The following is an 18,807-nucleotide window of genomic DNA, read 5'->3' as shown; positions in this document are numbered from 1 at the left end:
CTGTCCCCAACACTGTTATTAGCCCAAGAGATACAGTGAAGAACAAAACGAGGAATAAGCAAATGGGATTACATTATACTAAAAACATTCTGCACAGCAGTGGAAATAAGAGAATGAAGAGGGAACCTGTAAAATGAAAGAAAATGTTTGCAGATCATATATATCATTAGGGGCTTGTCTTCAAACTGTATAAGGAACACCTGCAACTCAAAAGCAAAATAACTAATAACCCTATTTAAAAAATGGGCTAAGGACTTGAACAGGTATTTCTCTAAAGATTATATGTAGAAATATATGAAGAAATGCTCAACATAGTGATCATCAGGGAAACTAAAAGCACAATGAGGTATCACATCATTCCCATGAGAGGGGCTATCATCATAAAAAGAAGTGTTGTCAGAGATGTAGAAAAATGGGAATCTTTGCACACTGTTGGGGGAATGCGAAATGTTATAGTCAGTGTGCTAAAGAGTATGCTTGTCCCTCGTGGAAATAATAAAATTCAACAACCCACTTCTGGGTATATATCTAAAAGATTTGAAATCAGAATGTTAAAGAGCTACTAGCTCTTCCATTCACAATTGCTAAAATGTGGAAATAACTGCCTATCGAAAGATAAGTGGGTAAAGAAAATATGGTGTATGATACAGTGGAATACTCTTAAGTCTTTAAAAGGAAAGAAATTTTGCAAAATCTTACAACATAGATGGACCTCGAAGACATCATGCTTAAATAAAATTAACCAGGTACAGAAAGACAAATACTGCATGATTCCACTTATATAAAGTATCTAAGATAGTCACATTCATAAAATCAAAGAATAGAATCATGATCAGGAACTAGGGGAGTGCAAAATCAGAAGTCATTAATCAACAGGCATACACTTTCGCATAATCAAGATAATAAACTAGAGACCCACCATATTGTACAGTACCTATAGTCTGCATAACAAATTGTACATTTAACATATGTAAGAGGATATATCTCATGGTGAGTATTCTTACCACAATTTATAAAAGAGAGCAAAGCATGAAACATCCCTGCCTTTATAGAGTTGCCATATAAAGCATGCCAGACAAAGACTTGTCATGTCAAGATGGATCACATGAGATGGAAGAGCTTTCAGTTGTCTCCTGAAAAATCCCAAGATCCCAAGAACTTGGGAAAACAAATCCATCCATAGGTCTCCCAAAGTGGGAATAACTACACTTGTCACATCACACACATGAACCAGACACACCAAACAGACTAATGACTTCCAAGGAGAAAACAAGAGCAGCTCTTTCCATTGTCTTATGTTGAAGGAAGTAGATTCTCTCATTTTAATGCCTGGCTTGGACTCCTGTCTCTCCCTTCTCAGATTTAGTGAGCCGCTTAGAGCACTTAAGCTAGGTTACCAGCTCTTAAATGTAACAATTGTGAGCAATGCAATGAGATTCTTTGGGCCTACTGTGATTTTTGCATTTGGGTAAAGAAATCACATGCTTTGAACAGTGGAAAATGCTTAGCTGTGGACTCAGAGGTGGTGAGGCTGGTAGGAGGTAGAGGGTGGAGGGAGTGAGCAGACTTGATGTAAGATTTCTGCTCTGCCTCTTATTAGCTGTGTGAACTTAGAAAACCTACATGGCACCTCTGAGCCTCAATGATTCCTTTATAAACAGAGGATAACAACATTTACTTTTGCCTTATGGGGTTGTATATTGTGTAATGTGCCTGGCACATAACTTGGTGCTCATTAAATAGCAGCTGTTGTTATTATAGTTCAGTAATGAAAGATCTTCTAAAATGACTTCAGGGTGGTGTGGAGGCCAGCCTCCTGAAGCTTGCCAGATTAAGGGGAAATCCTAAAGTGTGAAGCAATTTAACTCCAAACACTTTCATTTTTAAAGGGGTTGGCAAGGCAATGGCATTCATTGTTGTAATGAACTTTTCTGTATCCTGCAGATCAACAGCTTAGAAGTAGGGCATTTAATTGGAAGATATTTGGGTTCTCTTTCTCCTAGTGTACATATTCTTTTCCCAGGTGTTTCTCATAGTTCATAAATGTATTAGGAAATAGTTGGATAGTCATGTTGTAACTCAGTTTCTGCACCTAAAAATTGGAGGTGCCATCTATCTGTCTCACATGGATACTTTGAAAGATGAATGACATATATAAAAAACTTTGAAACTTTGATATAAGGATATTAATTAATGTCAAGAATAAAGTGATTATTGCAATTAGAAAAATGAGAATTCTCCTTTCCAGGAGTACTTGAGAATAACAGAGAAAATCATATTTAAGGAATTCCTTTGAAGCCAAACCACTAGATGCTGAGAAGTTGAACATTTTCAGGGAAAGAGGCAGTAAACATTTTGTTGTTTTAAGTTTTAAAGTCACACGCGAGTGGGTAAAAGAGTTTTTTATTCTAGGTACTTTTGCAATAGTGTGGGTTTATTTTATCCAAAAGGCTATAGAATCAGGCTGTCAACTTCTGCTTTTCTTCCCTGCTATAAAAATGATACCCATGCACTTTTATTTCACCATTAGGTTCTTCAGGGTAATAAGAGACAGAAGAGAAACACCTGGTCCCCCTCCCAAGGGTGTGTCGGGTGATTTCCCATCCACATCTTATTTCAGCTTTGAGGGCCCTGCTGCCTGTAAGCTGGTCTTTGTTCTACTCATGAATGCTTCCAAACAAGAATATATATACCTATGAATTTATGTCTCCAAGATTAAAAGTGAAGTTTTGTTAACTCTTGCTTTTCCACTCTTTGGATAACATAGCCCCACCACCACCACCCCCCAACTCCTACAGGCACAGATCATTGGAGGCAGGAAGAGAAATCAGTCAGTGGGATCTGCTTCACTCTCAGGCAGACACTTGCCCCAGAAGGTTGCTTGTGTCTGACTTTCCAGTGGTCTTTTCAGATCATCAGGCCTCTCCACTATTTTAGGGCAAGAATTGTCTCCACTTGGGTTTTGCTTCTGTTGTGCATTTTCTTCTTTTTGTGCTGATATTCAGGGTCAAATCTGTATTTGTTCCTTAAATGGAAACTCTCCCTCAAACTTTGAAGCTGCATCCAAATCGAGAAATTTAGAGCTTTTGTTATTTAGCTTTTTTTTAAAAAAAAAAAAAAAGATTTATCCATTTATCTATACAAGCACTGGGCACAGTCAGAAGTGCGGGAGGGTGAGAGAATTCACCAGAGCCAGAGCGGGGAACAGAACAGGCAGACTGATGAAATACACTGTTGAGAGGAGCAGCGGGCAAGGCAGGAGATGTCTGTCTCACCACGCAGGACCCTTGCTGGCAGCCGGGGATCGAAGAACCGGTGCTGCAGAGGGTGCGGGCAGCCCCACAGCCCAGCGCTTAACTGCTGCATCACCAGGGGAGGCCCTTAATTTAGCTTTTACAATAATATGGTGAGCTATTTCATGCTTGATCGTAAATATTAGACATTGAACTTACAACTATTATCCTCACTTTACTGAAGATGTAATTATCTGATCACACAGCACTTCAAAAGTTCTGATCATTCCTAGGGGCAGAATGCCCTGTGCTTTTGAAACAGGAAAATCACTCATGGGTGGTCTGAGGATAAACCAGAAAGAATTCCAGGAAGTAACAGCACACTCTACACACTAGAGCTCTGTGCACCAAAACACCATCATTCTAATTTTATTTGTGTGTTCTGTGGTTATAATTAGCTACTTATTTTCTTGAAGATATCATTCACAGTGGACATTTTAACATGCAAAACCCTCCCTGCTGGAAAGTTATAAATAGTAATCAAAATGTGGTCTTAAACCCTTCTAACTTAATGTAACAGAAGAACAGGACAGCATGAAAACAGAAGGTATGGCATTTCCTTTTACAAAAGCAGTAAACATGAGATGGGTAATATATACTTCATTCATGCCCTACTTCTGACATCTGTTGCTGACTGAAACATTATTTCACAGACCTAATTCCTCTCTCTGATACATTTATTTTTTAAAAAAGATACATGCACCAAGTGCTGTCACTAAATACAAAGTTCATCATCAAGAAACTGAAATTTAAAGTAACTGACACCTGGGAATGTGTTAAATTAACTTTCATAGCAATTAAAAATTTAATAATTATATGCTATTTGTATATAAAATATGCTACTGTGTTTCCTACCAAAATGTTGAGGATGCACCAGAAATACCTTCCTAAAGTCACTGGCAATGGCAGTGTTTCTGACAGTATGAATATATTTCCTATTGCCCCTCCTACAAGGCAACTTGGAATCAACTTGACTCCTGTTCCTATATTCTCATAATATGAGAATGTATCTACTTGACTTGGAATCAACTTGACTCCTAATTAGAGAATATAGCAACATCATCCTATTAAATTATTTTTCCTGATCATTGATTTTTATTTATATAATTGTATATATTGGACACATACAAAATCTCCTTATACTATATAGTTTCTGCTCTCTTGATTTGTTCTCACAACCCTGGGTTTACAAATACTTGTTTTTGTTGTGGGTCACCTCAACTCATGTGGGAAGCAAGTGGAGTTTAATTAAAATAAATAAAATTATAAGCTGGTAGTCAGCAGCCTGCAAGAAATATTAAAATATTGGTGACTCAGCTGTGATGAAATTAGGGAGGATTGATATATCAGCCACACAGTGCTGTTTGAAAATGTTTTTGTCTATTGAAAACAACATCAAACTAGAGAAAAAACAAACTGATGAGACATTCCCCACACACATACCCACACACAACCTCCAGCTTCAGATTTCCTTCCTAAAGAAAAATCACAGAAATGCTACCTGAATTTGAAAAAGTCAAATCTTTTTTGTGGATGTCTTAGTCATGTTATTGGAGGTAAAACCCACACTTCATTAGGAATTAACAGACAGTTGTCATAGGTGGTGCCCCCTCAGATTTTTTTTTATTTATTCACCCCAGCAAGAGCTGGGGTGCAGGCCAGAGGTGTGGGGGGCGGTAAAAGGATTCACCAGACAGAGTGGGGAGGAAAACAGGCAGATCTACTGAAATACACTGCTGAGGAGAGCAGCGAACAAGTCAAGAGAGGTCTGCTGCACCATGTGGGTTAGCTCCCTGGCCAGGGATCAATCTCATGCTGCAGTGGCCTGCGATAGATTCATAGTGCTGAGACTTAACCTCTTGCGCTACCAGGGAGGTCCACTACTGTTATTTTTAGAGATCAACATGGGACTCACCTCTGACATCCCACAATAGCTATTGAAAATGTAGCTGAAATGCTGATTTGGGCAGCTGACTTTGTATTGCTTACCCTGCAAAGAAAGGTCTGGGAACAGTTCTGATTTAACTTCATTGCACTAATTACTGTAAACTCTTTCTATGAGTAGGATAATGATTGCCACACTAATTGTTGCCTTGAAAGTGGAATAACTACAATGAAGCCATTAGATGATAATAAATGATTGCCTTAAGTGAATGCATATGTGCTGATATTTAAGAGGCTTTATGAAGTCAGTGTTGATTTTTCACAGAGTATAAGGAGATATGTAATCATCTATTAAGTTGTGAATATTACTCCTATTGTTCAAAAGTGCTTAACAATGATTATTGGCATGAGTCTTTATAACATCTGAGCAGAATGACATTGCCCTAGAATTATTGTCGTTATTGTTGGGGGGCTCTTTCTTTCCATTTTCTTATTCAGACTTTTGCCAGCGTTTTTTATGCAACTTTCTCATCTTTTCAACTGCACTAGAGTCTTCTGCATCCAGAAATTGTATGTTATAAAATCCTATGCTGTGTCTATATCATGGTATACACGAGCAGACCACTCTTCTTAAGAACCACATGGAATTCATTTTATAGTTGTGCAAAATTCTACCTTTGCTCAATTAGCTGGAATGTTGCATTTTAAAAAATTATTTTAAATGGCAATAATCAGAGGCACATTATTCAAACTAACAAACTTCCAAGGGGTATCTTAGTTCCAAAAGACTGTGCACAATGGAGGATTGTGGGTGCTTTGTGCTGGGATAGCCACAGTGACCACACCTGTGTACAGTTAAAATAATAACAAGGATGGAGAGCGCTCTCTTGCTTGCCTATGTCTATGTAGGCACTTCTTTTATTCTTTTTCCTTTTCTAATAAATCTGTCCTTTAAAATGTAAATAATAACAAGGATGTAAAACAATGGCATTTCATAAATAAATACCAAAAAAGCTCTCTGTAGAATTTTTAAAAATTTAAATGTAATTAAATCTGAAATCCTTCAATAGTCTTTCAACTACTCCAGAATTGTCAGCATAGTTACCAAGTATCAGGAACATAAAGCTAAATGCATTGCAGCATTTCCATTATGATTTTCAAAGAGATATATTTGAATGTGATTTCTGCTGTCAGATACCTCCTAGCAAAAATTAATGCTAATAAAAGAGGGCAGACCTGGATATATTCTGATTTTTCAAGAAGTAGACATACTTGGCCTCCCCTGGTGGTGCAGACAGTTGAGCACCGTGCTGTGAAGCTGTCTGCAGCCTCTTCAGTGCAGGCTCGATCCCGTCCGCCAGGCGAGGGTCCCACATGGCACGTAGACCTCTCCTGTTGCGCCCACTGCTCCCCTCAGCAGTGTATTTCATCAGTCTGCCTGTTCTGTTCCCCACTCTGTCTCTGGTGAATCCTCTTACCCTCCCGCGCATCTGGCCTGTACCCTGGTTCTTGTATAAATAAATAAATAAATCTTAAAAAAAAAAGTAGACATACTTTCAAATGAGCTCTCTTGCCTAGTGAGTTAATTTTAATTTGTTGATCCAATTTCAAGAGAATGTTAAGATTCATCTAGATATGGTAATAATGCTTTTATTATGGTGATCAGATTGAATCAGATAATGCAGCATCATGTGTAACAAGTTCTTATGTTTTCTCTAGGTGGATAAGCGGAGCTGCTGTAGTTAATGCATTTTATTCTTCAGGCAGAAATCAGATAGGTAAGGTCTATTTCTACATAATTTTCTATTAGTCCCTATCTGTAGTGATTGCATGACCAATTTATAATACCACTCACAGCTGAGACTGAATTATTGATTAATATACTTCTTTGAAGTAAATCTGTCAAGGACCCCTTTTTCCCTAAAATAGCAAAATTTCTAATTAGTACAAATCACACTAAGTCATTTTATTTTTTATAATATTCTCATTTGTAGCTGAATGAGTTATCTTATCTCTAAGTATTTTTATTTTATTTCTAAATACTTTTTAAGAGTCCCTTTTGTCTCCGTAAAGTTTATGGACCTTAAGACTTTATAGGCATTAGCATCTTAAAGTGGTTTAAGTTTCCAATATCCAGATTTTCAGAGATCCGGTATTCCTGGGAATTCATAGAAGCCTTCATGGGACTCAGAAAGTTAAAAATTATGTTAGGCCAAGCCGTACGAAGTTGTGTTTACTGAACATTTTTTGATCAAAAGAGAAAAAATCATGTGTTAATTAAAAGTAATATCACAAGGGCCTCCCCCGGTGGCGCAGCGGTTGAGCGCTGGGCTGCGAGGCTACCCGCAGCCTCTGCAGCGCTGGTTCATTCCCCCGCCGCCGGCGAGGGTCCCACAAAAAAAAAAAAAAAATGTAATATCACAAAAATATGCATTAGAAGTAATAACGTGAGTGAATGATGTAATGAAAAACCAAGAGATAATGTAAGATGTATTTTTTTCTCTTCCTGGGATTAAATTGACATCTTTAAATTCTCTTAAACTATCATATAAAATTTTTCCCCAAAGATTTATAGTATGTAGAAAGAGACCCAACTAATTCAGTAATATCAAAGATATTCTAAATAAACCATTCACCGAGTTTCTAAAGGTACACTCAACACAGTTCTTAATTTGTAAGTGTGGTTAAGAAACAAGAAGATTGTTCTTAACCACTCTCTTAACATCTCAGAATCTTCCCAGAATCTCTTTTTTCTTGAATTCTGTTACTAATTAATTTAAAAATAATGAAAAAATCCTGTAAGATTTTTACCATTGGTTAAAAAAATAAAATATAAGAGAAATTATAACTTTTATTTTTACATTTGATTATGCCTTTTCCCATTGCTTTTCAGTTCAAGGAAGAGTTAAATTTAAAAGTTATCTACATTTTCCTCTAGTCTTTTGTTTTGGAGTAAATCATTAATACATTTGCATGACATGACAATGAATAATATAAACAAAACGGTTGTCTTTATAACTTACAGATAATAAGTAAGGAATATGCACCCAGGTTAAAATCAGTTTGCTCAAAGTTTAGACTACTGTTTTCCAGCTGGTGAAATGATTACCTAAACCTAGACTAGAGCCTGCTTCATGATCATCTCAGAACCCAGGCAGGGCCTCCTCTGAATGTATTCCTAGAAACCAATCAGATCTTTTCTTAAACTACCTTTACTTCTGGAGGGGCTCTGCTTTGAAGACCTCTTTGATATGCAGTAGTTCTGTCAGTGCAAGATCTAGGTCATTCCAGACTTGAACTAGAGTATTTACATTTAACAGACTCCCAAGACTAAGTGAAGCAACCTTAGGACTATAGTTCTGCTTTAGGAACAGTCTTAGGGATAGAGCTTCATTTTAATCCATCTCAAGGAAGACAGAGTGTCCTATCAGACTGGGTGCTTATCATCCCAACATGAAGAGCTACACAGAACCTCTGGAGGACTACTATGACATTCTATCCTTCAACCATTGTCTAGGGCAGGTCTTCAGAATTTAGTCAACACAGGACCTTGTTTGATTCTGAATTAACCCCAATTACCAGTAGCTGGCTCATAATTGACCCAACTCAGAGATTCCCTGATCAGAGAAGCCCTGGGAATGTTTTCATTTTGAATACCCTCATACCAAATAACCAAACAGAAAGAGGAAAAAAAAGATACAAGTGGCTTAGCATTTCACAAAGTAGACAATTATTCTCTACATAATTAGGAATTGGTTGCAATACACATTCTTAACATGTAAGACCTTAAAGATTCTTCAGATAAATTCATTGGATGAAAATATGAAATCTGAAATATTGTTCACCTCTTTTCACACGCTTGTCTGCTAATAACAGCAGTTCAGAAAAAAGGAAAGTGTCACGCCGGTGGAGAAATCTTTGACGTGTGTATTTTCTCTTTGACAATTCATTTAAATCATCAAAAATGAGGATTGTCTTAACTAAAAATAATTGAAGACCCCCAATATTCATCCTCTTGATAGAAATGCATGGTGTGTGTGTTTGTATATATGTAGAGATATAACTTTTGCCATACTTTCTAATGGATTTGTGTGCATTACAGAACTAGAATAGCATATGTCTCAGAAAGGATGCACTCATCCTCATGCCAAGTTCCTTAGATCACGTACAATTTCCCATGAGTCTGGTCTTCTTACATTATAGTAAAAAAGAACTTGTTTTATTATCACATTTGGAGTTATTCATGTTAACAGTTTCTACTTTTAATTTAGTTCCCACCATTTTTGTTCATAATTCATACATGTGGACTAGTTTCAATTTTTAATTTATCTGCATCATTTGACATAAATAAAAAAAGTCAACTTCTAAGACAAGACAACAAGGTACTGAAAGTGTTCAAACTCACTGCTTCCTACTCCTTGCACATTTGTTCCATGAAGTTTTAGACACCTGTTAGAAGGTTGTATGTGAATATTTTGGTAAATGTTTCTCTGTAAATTCCAGGCATTGTTCAATCATCTTAAACCTTAAAGTCTTGTCCAAGGAAATGATCAAGTCAGATGGAAAGTCTTACTACTATCGCATTCTTCTTTTCCAATTTTAGGAAATTGATGGATTATTTTGTTTATTCAGTCTAAGTTGTCTGTGAATAGCTTGAGATAGTTACATTTTCTAAAATTGTCTTACTCTTAGGAGTCCTACTTTCAGTCTTAAAAGTTAAGAGTCGGTGTTTCCCAACATGTTGTTACTCCATTTAATATAAAAAGTACATTTTGCTTTTTCCATCAAAAAAAAATTTTTTTACCTGGTTGGAAGCTTGAACTTTATTTTAAAGATTCTAAAATTGATTTCCTTGTAGTCTTAAAAAAAAAAAAAAAGAGTAAGACAAGGAAGTGAGCAGTGGGGGGAGGAGAAACAGTATTTTCGTTTAGTAGACTAATGACTTATTCAGTTAACTAGTAAATTTAGTCAGAACACAGTTCTTTGTTGACAATTTGAACATAAAAAAATGTACAAATAAACAGTGGTTTATTAGCCACAGTAGTGAGGTCTACTAGTAACAGCAGTAAGACTAATGGGGAAAATCCTCACTGCAGAGTAGAAGGAGAAGTCATTTTTTACAAAAGCTGAACTTGAAGACTAATATTTAATATAACCATAAAATCTTATCACTTGCCAGAAGAATGGCATCTCTCAGGGTATAATTAGAGCAGCAGGATCTTTACAGTTAATGTTTAGTCTTGATAGCACGTTTCATAAGAGCATTTTATATAATGGGTGGATTTTAATCAAAGTACATAGTGTGGGAGATAGTGTTCACTTTAAGTTAATAAAGTACTGCACATAATTTTTATCCTCTAAGCTAAAAATAATTTCTTGGCACTGTTGATAGCTCAGACAGCTACATGTGAGGTAAAACTTTCATCAAAATGCTCCAAGGGCAAAGTACCTATTTTTTTTTTAATTATTTTGTTATTTTGAATGTTACAGCCTCTTTATAGATATTTTTAAGGGTCTGGAGGGCTCTTAAATCGTCCAGTGTAACATCTAATATTTATCCCTGAAACTCATGCAAGATTAGATGGCATAATAAGCCCACCTGAAAAACAAAGAAACAACATATGCTACTCGGTGCTAACCAGATCTTAAATTTCCTAAGGTCAGGGCCCTTCTCTTATAATCTTGGTTTCTCACATAGCAATGGCCTAGGATTTTGCATGTGATAGGTGTTGATACTGAAGATTTTATTTCAATCAGAGAATATAATGTTGCAGTCACTCAGTGGATACAAGACTTTTAAAACATGAAAGGTAAAATTACTGTGAGGAAAGAGGAGGGGAAAATGAGGTGAAGAAGCAGAGGGCTATGGAGACAAATGTCAGGAAGAAGGTGGTCACTGTGTTTAGCTAAGGAGCACTGATAAGCCATCTAAGGTTTTATAGCAGGTAGTGATAACAACCAGAGTTAGACTTCAATCTTACTGCAGGATGGATTCGATTAGAATAGATTATAATCTTGTGAGACAGAAAGAGGGGAAACCATTTAGGAAGTTAAGAAATTCTTGAGGCAAGGAATGAGAATGTGCAGTAGGATGGTGGCAGTAAGACTGGTGGGGGATTGTACACATACTTTGTATATTTTAGAATTAGTCTCTGGTCAGATGTATGGTGTGTAAATATCTTATCTCATTCCATAGACTGCTTTTTTATTTTTGTGATGGTTTCTTTTGATGTACAAACACTTTTCAGTTTGATGTAGTGCCACTTGTTTATTTTTGCTTCTGTTTCCTTTGCCATTGAAATTGTGTCAACAAATACATCTTTGCAAATTACAGCAAAACAAATCTTAGGCTTAGTAAAAATGTACTGGTTACTAGGGGAAAAGAGGGACTAGGGGAAGGAAGGGAAGATTTGGTCATGGGTAAGTGAAGCATGTGCACATCTGGAAGAGTAAAAATGTAACCCCAAAATTATAATTAAAAAAAATAAATTTAAAGACAGACCTGTAGGAGGAGATACAGAAGGGATGCTACGAGAAGGATGGCATATGGCCTGACTTTCTAATTAAACTAGAACACGTGAAATTGAAAGAGGTTGCAAGACATCCAAGTGAGAAAGTTAGCAAGTTAATACAGCTGTCAGGGAGACATAAAAATTACAAGTGTTGGGCCTCCCTGGTGGCGCAAGGGGTTAAGACGCCACCTATGAAGCTCTCCACAGCCTCTGCAACACAAGTTCGATCCCTGGCTGGCCAGGGAGCTACCCACATGGGGCAGCAGACCTCTCCTGTCTTGCCTGCTGCTCCCCTCAGCAGTGTATTTGAGTCAGTCTGCCTATTCTATTGCCACTCAGTCTCTGGTGAATCCTCTCACCCCGCCCCCCCGCCCCCCCCCCCGCCCCGCCGCACTCTTGTATGCATAAATAAATATATCTTTAAAAAAATCACAAGTCTTTAGGACAGCATAGTTAGAAATTCATTCATTTCCCATTGGTTATTCCTTTATTCAACATAGTTCCTGAATACCTAAAATGTTCCAGGCACTGTTGTAGTTTTACATGCTGAAGATGATGAACTAAAAACAAACAACAACAACAAAAAAAAAAAAACCAAGTGGGCTCAAAATCAAGCAAACAAATAAACAAATATATGCCCACACACAAAACTTTTCTCTCAAAGTGTTAATATTTGAGGTGTAGGGGGTGAAAAAAAAACATGAAAATAATAGGGAACAACCATAAATAAATAATTACAGCCATTTGCAGCAATGTGGATGGAGCTAGAAGGAATTATGTTCAGTGAAATAAGCCAGAGGAAGAAGAAAAATATAGGATGGTTTCACTTATAGCAGGAATGGGGAACAAGATAAGACATCAGTGTAAAAAAATAATAACAGTACAAAACACAACAAAGCAAAAACAGAGAATTATAAATCAGAGACATCCTGCAGGGGAGGAGGAGGGAGAGGGATCAGAGGGAGGGAGGGAGGAGCACAGGGGACTGAGGTGATGGTGCCCGGGTGCATTGGTGAAGGAAATTCCATAGGGACTACACCTGAGGAGGTGGGGGAAAGCAAAACTTGTTTAAAAATGAACCACGATGTAAAAAAAATTTTTAAAAATTTAAAAATTTTTAAAAAGAAAAATAAATAAAGTAGGGTTGTGTGATTGGGCATACCTTTGAGTTCAGTTGCAGTTTAGTAAGCTAATGAACTGGGCAAAATGTTAAAAAAAAAAAAACTTCAAAAAGTAATACTTGTTTTATTAAGCAACTATTTTTTCTCAAATATTGACAAGAGCAGAAAAGACACTCTGAAAGAAGATAATTATCCTTTGTTTTAAACTCCTTATAGTAGAAAAAACAATAGATTGTAAAGTGAGTTGTTACTATAAATCATCCCCACTTAGGGATGAACTCTTTGTCACCATCAATAATAAAAGGACTAAATTCCTTTCTATCAGAGAACATTTTTGTATATAATTAAGTGAAACTGACATATTGGAAAACAGCTTAGAAGGCAAGAAGCCAACCCCAGCCTTGCTGTCACAAAATAATGCCACAATTCATCTTAACCATCTTCTTCCCTTGCAGTTTTCCCAGCTGGCATTCTGCAGCCCCCCTTCTTCAGTGCCCAGCAGTCTAACTCATTGAACTACGGTGGCATCGGCATGGTCATTGGTCATGAAATCACCCATGGCTTTGATGACAATGGTAAAGTCTAGTGACACTTTCCTTGACAGAGATATATCCAAATAAAGTTGATTGAGTTATAATTTAACAGTACAAAAACTCATTCATCAGTGTATCATAGGCCTAACAATCACCATACATTTAATATTCTTTTTAAATCAGAAATTTCTAATAGTGAATTAAACAAATATTCACATTGAGGAAAAATTGTAGTATTTGTTACACCAATGATAACACTTGTTCTTATTTCATAATTGTTCATATCTTATCTCCTTAGACTTTTAAAGAGCAGGTCCATGTCTTAAAAGCAGATGTGAAATCAAAAAGCAAGGTGCCCAGAGGGCACTTTAAGTGTTTGTACCAGGACTTCTGCCTGCTTTTGGCTTTCTTATACCTATTATTGATATCTAGTCAAGGGCATAAAAACAGTTAGACATTTAAATGTTTATATGGTAACTGAAATAACAAATAAATTTAGAGTCTCAGTGAAATATAAGACTAGAAGTAAACATATGAGGAGGTAAAGAAGTAAAGATATGACAAAGATTAGCTTGCAAGTGGAAAGAAAATAAGAAGAGAATCAGAGAGAAAATGATTAAGTCTACACCCAGCTTTCTAGAGACAGAAAGAAAGGGAGACAGGAAAGCTACAGTTTAAAAAAGAGCTTAATATGTGTCAGTTGACCCAATTAAGCAACACAATAATCTCCACAAGTAGGTCCTAATACTATTTCCATTCTCAAAAGAGGAAAAATGGAGGCACATACTTTTATGTTTGCTCAAAGTGCCAGAGCTAGGAACTGGTGGAACCAGGAGGTGAGTTCAGGTAGTTTGTTTTCTTACATCACAGATAACTATTTAAAAGATGATACAATTTAGTGTCAAAACATTTGACTTACATAATTCCTGCTGCAGCTCAAAAAGGGATCAGTATAATTTCAGGTAGGCAGAAATGCTCCAGGAAGAAAGGCAACTTTTCTTTACTTTTGAAATAAAGGGAAACAGCTCAACTGTCTCATGAGTGATAGAGATATGAATAAATACCAGAATAAAAATATTAATGTTCCTATAGTCTCAAAACATCAAACTAAACAGACTTGGTTCTTGTGAAAACCATCCATCAGAAACAAGGCATGAGGCTAATCCTGATTTCTTTGGTAGCCTTAACTGAGAAGTCAGGAGCTTAGTGGGTAGAATATCTCAATTAATACTAGTGCATATCAGCAAAGAAGGCCTGGCAGTCAACTATGGATGGGAACAGGTAGCAGTTTCCTTATCACCTGTCCAAAGTTCTCTCACTGTGGTATTTCAGTCCTTGCCCTTGAATTACAGATAGTTTATTGTAATACTTCATGTAACGAGCTCCCATTTTACATATATATATATGTTATATAGTATGTATATATTATATAATATATATATTTTACAGGCAGAAATTTTAACAAGGATGGAGATCTTGTTGACTGGTGGACTCAACAGTCTGCAAATAACTTTAAAGACCAATCCCAATGCATGGTGTACCAGTATGGAAACTTCTCCTGGGACCTAGCAGGAGGACAGCACGTATGTCATTTGTATTCTCTTGACAAGTTTTGAATATGTTCAATACTGAGGTAATTACTGATGTTTTCTTAACAATCCAAATACAGTTAAGGATCTTTAAGCATCTTTTTTTTTAATAGCTCAATGGAATTAATACCCTGGGAGAAAATATTGCTGATAATGGAGGTATTGGTCAAGCATACAGAGTGAGTAATACTATTTTCTTCCTACCTCATTGATTGTAATATATATTTGTCATATTCAAGTATTCGTTTAAAGCCTTTTGCCAAAGAAGCATATATGTAAATGATAAATGATAAATGGAAAATATACAAGTTGATGGGGGTTGTAAATATGCTAACTGAAAGAGGCAATACAGATTGAGCTGAATGCCAGTCTATTATAAGCTTCTAAGAATCTTGGAAAGAGAATATAAAACATAGATTGTTATAGCAACAGGAATGAGGAGATATGCAGGTTCCACACAGGGTACAACATTTTTCAAGAAATGATCACTGAAATAATTTTTTAAGAAAAAATATCCCATAAAAAGAATTGTTGCAGTCATTGATCAGTGTACTCAACAAGACCTACAGTTTCACATCAGGTGAAGCATATTAACATAAACAACAGGCATGATATTAACTAAAGTTCCAGTTACAATGACAGAGTGAGGGACTGAGTGATTTAATTCCAGCATGTAGCTTTGTAGTATTCCAAACTCTTATGCCCAGAAGAGTATATCAAAAATAAGCTGGAGCATTCTTTGGGGTCATCTTACTTGATACTCATCTCACAGAGATCTCTTGCCTTTTTGCCAGATTTCTGTTATTATACAAACCACTGTTTCAGATATTTTGCCCATTGCTTGGTTGTTTCAGTGGGCAGGATAAATCCAGTTCTTTTAACTCCATTTTACCTGGAAGTTGAAGGCACTGGCACTCTAAATAATCTCAAGGTGGTTCTAATATACAGTCAGATGGAGAATCGCTGCTGTAACAATCCAGCCAAAATTTGGGTTGATGGTACTTCCAATGAGAGCCTCACCATGAACAAGTACACAATTTTAATAATGGATCAAACTATAATTGTGCAAATATTTTATTGTATTTTCTACAAATGCATGAAATATTGGGCAGTGCCTTATCCCCTGCTAGATTATGAGCTTCCTAAGAAGGAGCAGGCTCAAGTCTTCTCCACATCACCACTAGAAGAAACATCAATATCTTTGTATAGTAGAGATTTAATATATCTATGTCAGTGGCAAGCAGGAAGAAATGAAATATGCTTTCTGCTAATTTATCATCTTCTTTTCTATTAAATTGGAAGTAACACAGCTCAAAAGGTTTGTTATCAATTCCTTTCTTATATACATTTAATAAAGGAAAACTACATTTTTGGTAGTCTCCATAAATCCTTAAAAATCAAGAACTTCAGACATGCAAATAACCTAAATTCCTCTTCCTAATGTAACTGGGATTCAGGCTATTTTCCCTATCTTCAGGGGGCTGAAATAATTGCTCATCCTTATTAAAATCGTAAGATACTAAGTCTCAGAGATCTTAAGAGATTTCCTTGACTTTTGGCAAGAATTAAACAGTCTGACTTGAATCTATTTTACTAAGAGTAAGTAACTAAGAGTTACAATCAGTAGTAACTAAGCTAAATATAGCAACGACATACTCCCTTAGCATCCTTTCCACTAACTAACTGGACTCACTTACCCATAGAACAACACTTAGATAAGTTTTTCATCACTTATTTAAGTTATTCATTCATTCACCTGTCATTTACTGAACATCTGACTTGTGTGAAGCTCTTATTATCTGGTAATCAGTATCCTGTTCTTTTCAGAGCATTTGTAAGTAAATTCTAGTTTGCTTTCTAATCTATGAAATAGTTGTATGTTGCAATTCCTAAATATATTACTATGATTCTGATATAAAGGTTAATTACTTGGTTACTTGATATTTTGCATAGATTTATATGTAAACTTGGAAATTATAAACCTCACATTTCCATTTCATTAACTTTTCTAGGCCTATCAAAATTATGTCAAAAAAAATGGTGAAGAAAAATTACTTCCTGGACTTAACCTAAATCACAAACAACTGTTCTTCTTGAACTTCGCCCAGGTATTGTATCTTTCTTGACTGATAGGTACGAAAATTGTTTTGAGTTGTAATTTCATAGTCAGTTAGATATTGCATGCTGAGTTTTCTTGTTTTAATCAATTGTGGCAGAGCCTTTGACTTCCATTTCTGTGTAACAGATTGTCATATCACATTAATTATAATTATGTTCCTGGTTGCCTGTCATTGAACATTATTTAAAGAGCAAATGGTTGAGGAAGGCAGAGTTCCAATTTTGTTTTTGCAATAGGAAGCCTGCTTTTCCCTTATCCTACCCCAACAAATAATCCTAAATTGAACACTGCTTTCCTTTTTCTATTCTAATCCCTAGGTGTGGTGTGGGACCTACAGGCCAGAGTATGCTGTCAACTCCATTAAGACAGATGTGCACAGTCCAGGCAATTTCAGGTGCGTGAGTTTGAGCAGCAGTCAGGGTGCTCCAGTATTGGCTCCATCACTTTCTTACTTGGAATTTGGCCTTTTCCAACTCTGATTCTATAAAATTTGCATTTTTTGTTTTTGTTTCTGAAGCTCACAGATAGGATCAATAGAACATATCAAGGTGAATATCATGTTTACACAAGCAGAGCTCTTGGCTGCTATTATCTTCAGGATATACATGACAGGCTAAATACTTGATGGAGCCCAACAAAGATGTTGCCTCAAAATGGCAGCTCTATTTAAAGTTGGCACAAACTAGAGGTTGTCCAACATGGTATAATATTATCCCCAAAACTCCAGGAGAGAGTAGCTTGAAGCATATGTCATAGAAGAGCCCAACAAGAATGCTAGAGAAGGGTCAGATAAAACCAAACTTTAAAATCTAACCCTTGAAAGCTGATTATAGAACTCATGAATCCAGAAGGGGGTAGGGGCAAAAACAAAACAGGGAGGGAGTACAGTGGACTGTGGCAGTGGACTACGGATGCTTTGGTGGAGAATAACTATGGTAATAACACATGAAGGAGGGATCCTCTATTCCCAAAATATAAACAATGATGTAAACCAACAACCTTTAATAAGTTAAATAAATTAATAAGTAAGTAGAATGCTGGAGAAAGATATTCTACAAAGTAGAAAAGTGAGCTAGAAGTTATCTAAAGCCCTTCCTAAATCATAAAATCTCAGAGAACACTGGCTTGAGAGTCACTCTGACCTAAGTTTGAATGAGAGATCCTAGCTCCTGGTGCACCCTTTTTAGGACTGAGCTTTTAATTCCTAGTGCTTCCCTGGCTACAAAACTTTTAATTACTGATTTGCTGATCAACAATACCTCACAGGCAAAATAGTCTGAAAAACAAATTATACATTTTGTTGACTGGTAGGAAAACATAATTTGAGAACAAAAGAGAACTAATGGGCTGAATTTTAAAAGGCCTGCCCAGATCATTGACTCCTGGAGAAAAACCACACTCCGTTATGAAATAATAAAATAGTGCCTTTAAAAATGAAAGATTTTATTCAGTTTTTTTCCACAATCATTATGGTCATCTTTATCATTTAGTAGTTGCCTTAACCATTCTTTCAAAATTCATTCTTTTAACAACTGTTTACTATATGTCTCTAAGGTGTATAATTCAAGCTAAATTTAGTCTTGTTAGATATCCAAATTAGCTACATTTGGGGTAAGGAGCAACAAAAGTCACTGGGTCAGTTCTCATTATGGTTTATCTAAGTACATTTTAGTTTTAATGTTTAAAAGTTGTCTTTTTCCGTACTGAAGACTTCAGAAGTTAAGACATGAAAACATAAATCTGAGGGTAGCAGACA

At 36.2% G+C, this 18,807-nt stretch overlaps 1 protein-coding gene and 1 long non-coding RNA gene across 5 annotated transcripts in view; one reads left to right on the top strand and one right to left on the bottom strand.

The window, feature by feature from the left end:
- The window catches only part of LOC119257896 (uncharacterized), a 69,435-nt gene that overhangs the window by 31,116 nt on the left and 19,512 nt on the right, over positions 1–18,807 (bottom strand). The window lies entirely within an intron of this gene.
- Positions 1–18,807, top strand: part of MME (membrane metalloendopeptidase) — a 94,530-nt gene that overhangs the window by 67,696 nt on the left and 8,027 nt on the right. For all 4 annotated transcript variants that reach the window (XM_037526248.2, XM_037526250.2, XM_037526249.2 and 1 more), the window contains exons 17-22: positions 6,897–6,955; positions 13,266–13,385; positions 14,793–14,926; positions 15,046–15,111; positions 16,945–17,040; positions 17,369–17,445. In XM_037526248.2, the coding sequence (XP_037382145.1) occupies positions 6,897–6,955; positions 13,266–13,385; positions 14,793–14,926; positions 15,046–15,111; positions 16,945–17,040; positions 17,369–17,445 (552 nt within the window). The remainder of the gene's footprint in view (positions 1–6,896; positions 6,956–13,265; positions 13,386–14,792; positions 14,927–15,045; positions 15,112–16,944; positions 17,041–17,368; positions 17,446–18,807) is intronic.

The sequence above is a fragment of the Talpa occidentalis genome, unplaced genomic scaffold (genome assembly GCF_014898055.3).
Source record: "Talpa occidentalis isolate TD23 unplaced genomic scaffold, MPIMG_talOcc4v2.1 talOcc4.4, whole genome shotgun sequence".
Classification (NCBI taxonomy): domain Eukaryota; kingdom Metazoa; phylum Chordata; class Mammalia; order Eulipotyphla; family Talpidae; genus Talpa; species Talpa occidentalis.
This window is presented reverse-complemented; position numbering and strand designations above follow the sequence as displayed.